This window comes from Antennarius striatus, chromosome 14 (assembly GCF_040054535.1).
Source record: "Antennarius striatus isolate MH-2024 chromosome 14, ASM4005453v1, whole genome shotgun sequence".
NCBI lineage: Eukaryota > Metazoa > Chordata > Actinopteri > Lophiiformes > Antennariidae > Antennarius > Antennarius striatus.
Genome location: NC_090789.1, coordinates 12,349,638 through 12,362,795, shown reverse-complemented (window position 1 = coordinate 12,362,795; position 13,158 = coordinate 12,349,638). Strand labels below are relative to the sequence as shown.

At 37.4% G+C, this 13,158-nt stretch overlaps 2 protein-coding genes across 4 annotated transcripts in view; both read left to right on the top strand.

The window, feature by feature from the left end:
* The window catches only part of hivep3a (HIVEP zinc finger 3a), a 34,964-nt gene extending 32,644 nt beyond the window's left edge, over positions 1-2,320 (top strand). For all 3 annotated transcript variants that reach the window (XM_068333415.1, XM_068333413.1, XM_068333414.1), the window contains one exon: positions 1,015-2,320. In XM_068333415.1, the coding sequence (XP_068189516.1) occupies positions 1,015-1,500 (486 nt within the window). In that variant the 3' untranslated portion in view covers positions 1,501-2,320. The remainder of the gene's footprint in view (positions 1-1,014) is intronic.
* Positions 2,321-9,225: 6,905 nt separating this feature from the next.
* Positions 9,226-12,753, top strand: LOC137607395 (endothelin-2-like). The gene is made up of 5 exons (XM_068333122.1): positions 9,226-9,403; positions 10,255-10,402; positions 10,558-10,674; positions 11,266-11,340; positions 11,448-12,753. Exons 1-5 carry the CDS (start codon positions 9,331-9,333, stop codon positions 11,545-11,547), a joined length of 513 nt encoding a protein of 170 aa, XP_068189223.1. The 5' UTR covers positions 9,226-9,330; the 3' UTR covers positions 11,548-12,753.
* The last annotated feature ends 405 nt before the right edge of the window (positions 12,754-13,158 follow it).

Here is a 13,158-nt window from a genome sequence, read left to right as displayed (position 1 = left end):
GCTGTTTTGAATTATATTGAGATGCTATACTCATTATTGTATTTGTATCAGTGTCCGTTTTAATAAAAACCAGTATCAGAGCATTAACTTAAAAATGTATGTCATAAAATATTAAAAGGATGCCGCTTCCTGCTTTTGCTATCTCTGCATAGATAGCTACATAGAATCATAGATTATTAAGAGACAAGACAATATTGCTGAAACAGGACACATTATTTTCAATATTAATGGGAACTACATTCAGCAGATTTACTGCTTTATAGTCTTGGTCGACGATGATGGTTTCTAGCAGCTAATACTACAAAGCTAATTCAGTACTACTTCATATCAAGATTTAAGAGATCAACATTTAAAAATGTTGTCATCACAACAATATCATCTGTCTGCTTTGTTGTCACTGTAAGTGACACCCAGCAGTAAAATCAGAAGGTATTTGAGTGCATACCGTGCATCACTGCAGGAAGGTGAAAGTTCAGAGCCCTGAAACTTGTTTTGTGGTAATCAATTGGAGATTAAATTAAGATTAAATTTAACATTTTCTCTTATATGCTATATATCTGTGGTCTAAGGGGCCAATGTTTGTCATGTATAACAGGAAATAAGTGCAGTTTTGGCTATTCAAAAACAGTCACAATGAAGGTAGCCATGGGCTAGCTGAACTGTGGCATCAACAAGTATGACAACTCCGAGGTAAACATATTAGCGTGATCATTTTAAGATGATGCTTTCTTTTCTAAGGCTTTTTACCATCCAGAGATTCAATGTCTTTCCACTTTTGATGCATTTAAAAGTTGTTTTCTTAGCACCAAGGCCAATCAATCACTGAGTCTTTGCTATTGATTTACCACATCAACAGTTAAAGGTACCGTTGACACAGCACTTTAGAAATCACTCACTGATTAGCCATTTAAATCTGCCTCATTTACATGCTTTACTTTATTCTTTGCTTTACCCCAGACTGGCTCAGTTCCTCAAACAGCTCTTCAATTTTTTTCTAACTTTGTTTTGTTGTAGTCTGCGGATGAGGTTGGTCTGAGTCCAGTCAACCCCCAGCCCATGCGTCCTCGTGGAGCCAACAACCCCCTGAGTCACCTCCCTCTGCACTCTCAGCAGCCGAGCAGAGCTCCGAGCCTCCTGATTCCCATTGGTGGGATTCACATGATTCAGCCCAGGTCGCTCCTCCCTCTGTACAACCTGGTGAGCAGTTCCACAGCAGCCATGGCGAATGCCGCAGGGGCATCCTGGAGGCTAAGTGACACTCCAAAGGGGGGGTCTTCTTTACTGCTGCACCAGAGTACTCTCAAAGAGATGTTGGCCAGCAGCCCATCCAGTCCAACGAACCCTGGGGCGTTTGGGAGCACCACATCAGAGGTTTTGTTCCACAGAAAGAATCAGGGAAGCTTTAGCCTCCAACAACCGTCGAAGACGGAGACGAGGCGTCCAGAGGTAACGACAGATACACACATCACAGACAGGTGTGTTAACCCTGAGACCACCTAAGGCCAAAAAAAGACCCATTCCTCCCAGATAAAGCAGTTAGGAGAGGAAAAATCTGAAGGGACAGTGCAAAAGACTGAAAGTCTAAAAACCAGAGTCCGTCGACAACCTTCGACAAAAGGCAAGAGCACTTCAGCACTGCTTCTTACTGATGGTATGATGTAATCATATGAATAATATATATAGACACTATGTTAGATATGAAGTATGTTTTGTAAATCTTTTTTTACCCTCTTGTTTGATGTAATTGGTGTTTATTTATTTATGTGCTATTATGCAAAATCTGTACTATATGCAAAAGCAGCTGGAATGAAAATAGACAAAGTTTTAATCAGTTTCCCTATTAACCCCTTTGACAGCTCTAATATTATATTGCTGTGTTCATGTACTGTATTACCAAAATGATATAGAAAGGTTCTACAAATATTTATTCACCCTGAACAGTATTTTGAAGTGCAATTTTTTTTGTCAAGATTGTGGTTTGAGATGTCACTCTTTAAGGCTGTGATTATTATTTGTTTCGTTTGGTTGTTGTTGTTGATGTTGTCTCTGTTTGTGTTCGAAGAAGCAGGGTTACGATCACCTCCTTTTATAATGTCTTTAGGAAAAGAAGTTTCGGATCAAGACAATTCAATGCACTGACAAATAATTTGATATCCAGAGGAAACCTGTTTCACGTAGCTACGGTGCAGTTTTTTTCATAAACAGATACATGTATTTTTATGTTGTTGCTTTTATAAATGATACAATCATTCTGTCATTTTCATGTTTACCATTAAACTTCTCGTTTTTACAGATTTATATTAAAGCTGTGTTACGTGTGTCTGTGTGGGTTTTGTTTTTTTTTGGTCTTCTTTTCCACACTGATTTTTTTTTTCTTTAATGGATGAAAGCCATATTTGGTTTAACAAACAAAACAAACAAAAGTGTTGCATGCTGGGACTTGTAGTCAGAGTAAGTCACCAAAATGAAAATATATATATTTATTTAAACTTTTCCATAATGTTTACCAGCCATTCAAGTCCTTTTTTTCATTCATGAATGTCTTGAAGACTAAAGTCTCCGAAAATAAACCATGTTGGTTAAGGGTTCTATAGTATGTTGTTCTAACAGCATTATAAACTTGGAAATTCTAAGAAAAAAACTTTTTTTCAGAAAAAAAAAATCATCTTCAGAACGCAGGTCAAGTCAAAGATGTTTGTCAGATGTCTTCAATCTGGAAAGACAGTCTGTTCAATTCCGCTTCACCAATTCAATATTCAACCAAATGTAAAGTTTGACCTCGTCCTCTTCTGTTCCTGAGTTATGGTTTTGTATAATTGTCACAACAGAATCTGAGGGTGAAAGTGATGTCTGACCTCATTTTATCCTAATAGAAACTGTGGGGACCTTTGTCAAAATTAGGAATTCACTATCAAAAAACTTCATGTGAGTTCACAATAACTTTTCTCACAATCCGTTCACTCTTGATTTATACTTGATGAAATCTGCTCTACAGTCAGTGTGTCTATGAGAATTGGACTGAAAGATGAATACAGCTGTCAACAGACAAGACACCACCATTCTGAAGGTGTTAGGACTGTTTTAGCACTTTATAGAGGTTGCTATGTGAAGCAAGCTTCATAATCCAACATTTCTCAAAAACATTTATTTCCTTGTCTAAATGCAACTGACGGTTCATATTTGATCCAGTGAAGTTGTTAATTGTAAATCACAAACATGTTATACTTCAATTTTCTTAAATTAAAAGAGAGCAAGAGGATGTCCTCAAACACCATCACAAATCTTGTTCTGCATGGTCACTTGCTACTGCGGAATCAATGTTTTGATGTGCTCTTTATTCTGTCTCTATTTTTACTAATATTAATGTCATAGTGTTTTGTGTTTGTAACTTTGCTGAGTTTTTCCATTTTACTGCCACAATGAATTAATTTTCCAGCAGAAATTTAGACTTTTGTTGTATCTCAGAAAACACCGCCCACATGAAGTCAAATGTCTCTTTCAGAAGCGCAATCTCATTCATTGATAAATAAAACTATTGTTCATAAAGCTAATTGGCTTTGTTAGGCTAGTTATCCAAAAGCATGACCACTCAGCTTGTGTAAACTCCTCAAATGGAGCCTGGTACAGCATCACATATCATACAGTCACTACATTATGCTATGGTAAAAGTCATGATTTCTTTCTTTTTTTTGCTCTGTATTTTATTGTTGTTTGACCAGGAAATCATGGAAGAGATTAAAGATCAATTTCACAAGCAAGAGTTGGTCAAGGTAACAGGTGGCCTGTCAAAAAAACAGGCCACCTGTTTTCTTGACAGGTGGCCTGTCAAGATAACCACCATATCTATAGAGTTACTGATTTTTGGATAATAAATAGATAATTAAAATGATTGCTGCTGCAAGTATCAATTTGTTGAGAATTGGTTGAAATGAGTCTTTAAAGAGCTGAAACTAAATAGATTAATGTTGTTGTTTTTTATATTAAAATAAAATATGCACAGTATATATCTCACATTAAAGTTACATATCATATGTCTGTACCATATTTTTCTCATGTTTTTTTTATTTATTTTAATTGAATCAAATCCAAGGTAGATAAAGGAAAATAACACCTAATAGCTATGTTGTCACCATGTGATTTTGATAAAATAAGTCTTCAGTGCAAACATTTTCCACCTTTTCTTTTTAATATGCCTTGTTGATAAAGAAGATTGTGTATTTCTGTTCTTTTAATTTTCTCATGTGACTTCCATTTGTCCTGTGCTGCTGCTTATTGCAGTTCCTTTGTTTTCCTTCACTGACTGTGTCACATTTAACCACTAGGTAGCAGTAGAAAGCAGCTGTAGGGACCTTCTCTTAGCTCTGCACTGAGAGGGATGACATCATGCGCTGAAGACACTGGCCTATATACAGAAACACTGTTCTGTGATACATCACTTAAATGACACATGTACAGGCAGGCATACACACTCACACACACACACAGTGGGGTTAATCCTTTTTGAAATCCTTAGTGATTGATCCTGGGACAGAGTATGATAGAAAACATGATCAAGAATAGATGTGTTTATGTTTTACATTTTGATATATGACATATGTGTTCGTTCCTGTTTTCAACCACAGTCTACACACAATTGTCCATGAGGAAGTTGGTGACAATCAAATCCAATTGATGTTAGCGACTCTAGAGCAACCACCATAATAAAAGATATAAAATTCCCGTTATTGTGTCACTGACACATATTATATTCACAGGTAATTATTAACAGGATATTATGAGTCCAAACGAGAAGTGGTCTAATAAGGTGGAAGAGGAGATCCACGTAGTGTATTTATACGAGAAAGTAATAAATTGTCTATTATTTTATTATGAGGAAGCTGAACAAAATAGTTGGATCAATACTTTCATTCAAAACTGAAAGCATTGCTCAAAATTTGAGAATATATTCAAATAGCTAATACTGTAAAAGCAATTTCAATCAATAAAGAGATGACATTTTATTACAAATAATACATTTAAAAAATCACAAAAAACTATTATAAAATATACAATACATCTTTCCTTTCTCCTGCCTGGATTGTTGAGAGAGGATTTCTGCAACAACAAGATCATTATATTTCAAAGACAGATCTTAATCACATTCCATTTTGAGAATGAAAAGTTCCGTTTCACTACTTACTCTCTCCAGTTTCATTTGCAATAATGACATTAAGTCTCCATTTGCCATTTTAACATGTTATCTGAAGTTCTTACCATACGACTAAGCAGGGATGGATTACTCCAACCAACAGAGTTTTGTTTTCCTTCAGTTAAAGAATGTACTTTTAATAATAATAATGATTAATATGTCACAAACAACTAAATTTGTGGTAGTCATACGTGGACAATCATAATCTGATAAGTAAACTAACCCCTTCAACTAAACAAGACCATGGGAAATGACCACAAGCTTGAGAAACAAATTATCTGTTACTTCATTCTACTTAATACTGAGATTCCCAAAGTAAATAAAAAAATTGTATCCACATGAACAGTGTTTAAAGATGTTTGCATGAGCTGTTTCATGCTGCCATTTAATATTTGCTGCTGGAGTGGAATCTTAAATCATGTTTTTATCAAAGATTCCATCCATACATAGAGGTTTGTCACATATAGTCTCCATCTCACATACATGAAGGTCGCTGATATGAATCACATTCTCTCTCTTACCTCAAACTTCATTTGTCTCCTGTTTTCTACACGCATTTCCACCAATCAGAATGACATGATGGAATTGTTTTCTGATGTGGTGTCACATTCTTGTGTGATTAAGTAAGGGGCATGCTTCCTAATCTGACGTAGTCTAGCCTCTAGAGTCATCTCAAGAGGGCATATACCACCACAAGGACAAAAGAAAAACATACTGTCACCTCAAAAATCAGATTTACATGAAAACAACTGGGGGAACTCGAAAAATAGAACATAATAGCATAAGGATCAGCTTCCTACTGTTATTGAAATGTACATAATGTTTGGTGAAGCTAGTTAGCATATTTTACAAAATACATGCCAACTGCCAAGTTTGCCTGACGATGGGCATTAGCTGTTTGCGGGACAATTTTATCATATTTAGAAAACTAGCTATGACATATTAGTCTCAGAAATAATAAAAATTACTTTTCCTAATTCACTGGAGATGCAGATAAAAAATGTTTGATATCATTTCTGAATTTTTAATTTCTATGAACTTGAGGGCTTGTTTGTGAGGTTGTGTCACAGCCCATAAATTTAACCTCATCCCTAAGGAATTTCAGGTGATTCTGTAATCATGGCTATGTTATTTGTTTGTCATCATGCCGCCTCACATTCCTGTCGCCCTCAGTAGCAGGCGGAAGTGGGGATTAGATAAGGTCACATTTTATACAAGGTAACTGCAGAGTCACTGTGTTTCTCTGCCGCCTTGTCTGGAGAAAGCAGTAGGGGAAATGGACAATGGGAAGGGGAAATAGAGGGGGGGGACCTACCTTCAGATGGAACCCATTCCTGAACAAATATTTACCCTAGATGAGTAGCTTTTTCTTCACTATAACCAATAGTTGGGTTAAGGCCAGTTTTCCTGAATGGTGACATTTTTCTGGCATTTCCCTTACCCCACAACCCCTATAAACACCGACTACACACACAAATGGCATGCATGTTTCAGGTCAGTCTCCCTTTGTAGGTGTCTCTGTACATTTCCACTGAAGTTCTAATGAAAAATTCCTCACGCGTGGATAGGTTTCCATAAAGGTTGTTACTACTGGTTTGGTTGGGCTTAGAGCCATTTATGGCAAAGAGTGTGACACCTACTGTAGTACAGAAGAAAAATACAGTAATCCTTAATAACATCAACTTAAACTCCTTGACTTTCAAAGAAATCGGATTGAAAGATTTAGTTTTCATGGTAAAAAATGTTCTGTGGTTTTCAAACTTGTTGTATTCATGTGACATCTACAGAGGAAAATCAGTAATAGACAAACTTTAGACAAACTTACCAAGTCAAAAGGTTTTGATTTCTGGGAGTGTTTTACTGAATGAATGAATGAATGAATGAATGAATGAATGAATGAATGAATGAATGAACGAAATGAATGACATGAAGATGTGAACTGTGCATAATTATATATGGCAATACATTTTTAACAACTAATTTTTAAATGCAACACAATGTTGTAAAGATGAGAGAAGTATGTTTCTGCTTGGAAGCTGTTGCATGAAATATTTAAAAGGACAAAGAAAACAGATTGGGAATAAAGATTTGTAAATAAGATTTTCACTGATTAATAATGTAAAGAGTAAACGAAAATAGACTATATAGACCAATTAAAGGGAATCAGGAAAGGAAACATGTAAAACATATGTTCATGCTGAACTGCATGTTTTTTATGAAACATTATGTGTATCCTAAATTATGTGTTAAATATTATGGAGTTGTTTGATTTGTTCTTTTTATGGTTCAAAGTTCATTGCAGTCTGTCCCTTTTTCCTGCAAACTTTATCATATGTGCATGCTTTCTTGGCTTCTTTCAGTTGTGCATACCTGTGGATATGAATTATATAACACATTCTATAGCTGACAGAAGGAATGACTGTGTTTGCATGATGTACTGTAACTGTTTCGAGACTGTGTGGGCAGCTGGGTTGTGGTCAAATCCGTGATGCCTACTATCGTCACTAGAGAGAGATAGCGCGTCTGTGTGTGTGTGTGTGTGTGTGTGTGTGTGTGTGTGTGTGTTTGTGTGTGTGTGTGCTGATGTGTCAGGATGCTGCGCATCTCCAAAGGCATGTGACACACTGAAATACTGTTTGTGTGCCAGCAGGTTAGTGTGTGGGACGACCGTGCCATGATCTCACCTTCCTGCAAGGGATGTCAACAGTTCTCCTTGACTTCATCATCCTCATATCAGCCATGTGGCACTTGCAAGTCCCCGTCCTTTCTCTGCACTGATCAGCCCAACGCCTCTGGAGAAAGGAAAGAAAAACATAAGGCATGCCATGGCTCACATAATTGTCTCTTTGTTACAATCACCTTCTGGGACTGTATTCTTATTGTTACATAATTGTCTTTGTGCCGTCTTCATCCATTTTTATGACTCAAGTGGTTTACAAGTGGTGTGGTTTTTTGATTTCCCATGGAATCAATGACCTTTATATAAATAATAATTTGATAGTAAGTACACAAGCATGTAATTCCACAGCAAGCGGTTCTTCGCCGTCACAAGAAAACAAACCGCTGTGTCCGACGAAGCCGTAACAGCTCCGTGTTTGTGGGACTGATGAAAGCGAAGACGAAGGCCGCTTCGGCATCTTGGTCTAGCCATCCGGGTAGACGCCGGCTTCTAGAGTTTGGTCCTGGTGAATAAAGCATTCGGGTTCCGCACACGACAATGTGAGGTCCGTCACAAACAAAAAATATAAACCGCTATGTTTGACGAAGCCAAAACGGCTCCGTAAGTACCGAAGCTAACTCGGCTAGCGGCCCCAACTTCTAGGTAGTGAGCTTATTCAAATTTATGGGTTGGGAGATATGTACACTGTATACAGCAGAACCTTGGTTTTCAAACGCTTTAGAGATCGAACAAATCGAAATTCGACCAATTTTTTTTTTGTCTTAGAAGTTGAACAAAATTTCGTAGTCGAACAAAAATAGGTAGTTTTGTAGTGTCTTGGAACGGAATAAAAGCATTTACATTATTTGTAAAGGGAAAAATATTTGGAATTCAAACAAATCACTGTTTGAACAAATCCCTGTTCATATACTGTATTGTATACAGTATATGAACAGAGACAGAACAAGTGTTGTTAGTAGCCAGTTTTATTGAATTTTTTATCTTTGCTCTTTATCTTTGTTCTGTGTCGATACACCCAATAAAACCTTTTGTATTGGAAAACAAAACTCTGATGCAACTAAGACAAATTGAGAAACAGCAGCAAAGATTGACTTCTAACTCATTGATACCAAACAGAAACTGTGAGATGCCTCACTTACTTGCCCTACCATTCACAGCCTGTTGGAGGAGCTGATTGTGCTGCATGTTGAGGTCATTTTCTGGAATGCGAGGAGTGCAGGTGGAGTATGTGTATCTTGTGTAACAATGTTGTTCTGCATAGACAGGGGAGTACACAGAGGTAGGAGGAGTTACCGTGATAACACCCACAGGGAGTATATAAGTCATTAAACTGGAAGACAGTGAGCACAAGGCACCTGTTAGTGCTCACCAGCCTCGCACACACAAGTGTAAAGACTCCTCTACAAGTCTTCTGGAGCGTCAACTGACTGCTGCTACTTCATCACATCTGGATATTAGACACATGTTGTTGATGATGGCTTCGTTCATAGGCAAAACTCTGGCTTTCTTCATCATCTGCGCGACTCTAAAAGAAGGTGAGCAGCTTATTTTAGGTTCTTGGAATTTCCAAAATATATGTGACGAGTATTCTAAGGGTCATAGGTGCAAATTAGGTAAAATATTGAAATAACATTAAAAATATATTCTTCCAAGAGTGGTTTGGGTAAGTCTTTTACCCTAAAAATGTTAGGGTGCAATGGAGTAGGGGTCAACACTGTCACTTCACAGAAGGTTGTGGGTTTGAACCCGCTGACTGAGCTGAACAGATTTTTTTCTGTGAGGGGTCTGCATGAGCTTCCTGCCCCTGTGCGCACTCCAGGAGCTCTGAGGGATTCCTCGGGGTGCTACCACACTTCCGACACGTGCAACTTATTTTACTTGGCATTTCCAAATGGACTGAGTTGAGTTGTCAGTCTGCAGGTGTCAGTCCTGTGATAACTAGGGTGTGTTGCTAGAATCAGCTTCAGCTGCAAGAGAATAGCACATTTAAGACAATAAATGGATGTTAATGTTTGCTAATGTTTAGGATGAAGACTGACTTTTTGCAAAATAAAATAGCAACAATGGGCAAATTATTTTAGCAATATAAGAGTTAGTTATAATGCATAGTACAATGTTTATGACCTTTACACTCACATCAGGGAAAACATGAGCGTGTGCACCCTCCACTGTATCGTCTGATAAGTATATACTTGGCTCCTCGATGTATGATTTGTTTTATATGATCCAGTATTGATCTCAAACACAAATGTTTAACCGCAGTAATGGGTGTTATCCCTCCTAGTGGATATCTTACTATTTACATTTGATAACATCTAACAGCACAGTCACAGTAGAAATCATTAGTTGGCACTTTTTAATCTCGGGATGCTTTGTGTTTTCCTAGGTTACGGACTCCCCTTATCGGACCACGAAGCGTTGCCAACTCACAATCCACATCATGTCAGGACCAAACGCTGCTCGTGTAACAGCTGGGAAGATAAAGAATGCATCTACTTCTGCCACCTGGATATTATCTGGGTCAACACACCAAGGTGAGGCTTCAGAGATACACTTAGAAAGCAGCTTTCTTATTAGATTGTGTAGCCTGGACTTCAAATCACGATTAAACGATAAACGATTTCCAAATTAAACACAGATTGACATGTTTCCCCCAATATGTCTTAATATGATTTTCTTTCTTTTACAGTAAACTTCTTCCCTATGGCCTTGGAAGTCCCCTATCTCGACGCCGCCGCCGTTCACCTGTCCGGTGCCAATGCTTCAATCCAGCTGATAAAAGCTGTACTGGTTTTTGCCATAAAAGGTGAGCACCACCCTACTTTTTTTTATTTTTTCCCATTCCCCTAGAGTGGGAAACAAACAAGAGCTTACATCATATACGTTCCTTTGGATAGTATCAGAGCAGATTTTGTCTGTCCCTCCAGTGTGTCATGTTAGTCAAGCTTGAACAACTTGTTGATGCAAAGGATAAGGGAAAAGGCTTCAGTCTGAAATGAGAAGTCCAACATAGGGGTAGTTATCACAGCGAGGAGGATGCTTTGCATTTCTTTGGTAACCTTGAATAAAATCCAAAACATTTATTAGAACCGCTGCTATTTCTGGAAAGTTTAGATTTCTGCTTTTGTTGTGTCTTTGGGTTATTGCACAGGAAACCACCAGCTTATATTAGTCATCATTGGTGGATGTTATCATTGGTAGTGTTTTGTAAAGCATGTCCTTCATTCCTGCCTATTATTGTTAGTCCAAGTTCTAATGAAGTTACATTATCAACCTTGATCTGCTCTTGCGTCAAGTAGAAAACTAAAACAAGGTGAAAGTCTCAGTTTGCATTTTAATTCCCTGAGGCAGCGGCAGGGTTGTGTGCTTTTTTTAATTCTATTTTATCTACACACAGCTCAGAAAATTCAAGGACCGATGTTGTGGAGGGATCCGTGAGCACAAGCAGCAACAAACTGCTGGCATATTTCAGGTAAATTATGGCTAATTTCAGGGTCAACCTTTCCGTTAATGTTGGACTGTGTTTAAGGGTTATTTCTGAGACTTGAGAAGTATCTCACATGTTATTATTTCCTACAGATCTGTGGTCAAATCCAACTTGGACATTGCAAATTGGATTCTTCCATCAGAAACAAACCAAGGTGAAGTCAACAAGCCAAGGAGTAGAAAGAGAAGGTAGTGGACTGAATGAAGTCTGGAAGATATTCATCGTCCATCGATTGTACCTCTATGGACCAGAGACTCCTCCAGCTTATTTCGGTGTCAGTACAAATGTTTGAGTTTGAAAGGAAGACGTCTATAGAGGCAGAGGATCAAACATTTGATCAGCAAAGCGTAGAGGTTCAAAGGACTGGCAGCTGATGCTTAACAGCAAGAATAATACGGGGTTGAGATGTTTAGAAATGTTTCCTGAACATTTTTGAATCAACAATCATGACAAGGAAGGATTAGTTAAAGCTGCGGACAAAGAAACTGATGCCTGGCCTTGATCAAGTCAGGAAAGAGAATTCAGTCACTGCTCTGTTCTTTCCTGCTTGTGAACAATGATGTGACTCATCTAAATGGACAATTTCAAAACCATAGCACATGCACACTGAGAAAGACGGTAGAAATTTCTTTTAATGCAGAGATATGTATTTAGATAGGAAGTGTTGATTGATGTTTATTCATATTTCATTGAAACAAACCTGTTTCTGTTGATTTTAACTTCCTCTGTATCAGAGCTGGATTCTTGTCCCGTCTAATATTTAGGACATCTTAGAAAACAAAATTTTAATCATTAGCCTGTACTTGAAAATGGCAGCTTGTTCACTCTTGGCACATATTGCCTTATTGAATAGAGATAGACATGAAATGAAGGTCATTTCTTTGGGATTAGTATTAGCTTTGTCAGCTTCTACACACATAAACATTGTACGTTCTGCAAGCATTAACTCAGAAGGACTATTGTGTTTGTTGCATAGCTCCTACTTAATGTTGTGATCAAAGATAAGCCAGAAGGTCTCAATGATGCACAGCCTGCCAACCATTCAACAAAAAATTTCCTCCCCTGAGAAATGTTCATTTGTTCTCTGTTATTAGCAATTGGGAAAGTTTTACTGAAATTTCTTTTAAGCACTCCAAAGTTCCTTACTATGGGCCTGCTCTTCTTCACAGCCCTGTTTCATTGCTTTGGACACGTGAATATATGGAAATATAAACATTCATTGTAACTTCCTCAAATATCTCAAACATGTTGGACTGTTTAGCATCTTAGAAGTTACGGATGGCTGCAATTGTGGCAAACAGAAAAACTAATTTATTCTCTAACTTATTCAGATTTTTATTTATATTTGTATTATTGTACACTGTGTTTATATGAGAAAATAAACGATGCAAGAACATATTTTGAGATTGGTGGTTACTTTACTAATGTAGAATTGTGGCATCACTCACCTGATCTTCAGGATAAAAATTCTAAATCATAAAAAATACTTTACATTAACATAAAAAATTTTTTGTGACGATTCTACTTAAAGTTGCTCCATGATCACTTTCAATACTAACTATGGAAACATTACTAAACCTTGTCCGAGAGCATACATACTGAAAATGCACACAACATTCAGCTACTTGTGAAACAGTAGCTAATAAAGGATTTTAACATCGAGCCACAAGTTTATCAACAAATTACCAAATCACATTCCTTATTTGAATTGATGTATGATGAGACTGTTTCCTCACAACAAGAAGGTCTTGGGTTCAATTCCTTTCTGTTCAGAGTTTGTATTTTCTCCCCGTGTCTGTGTGG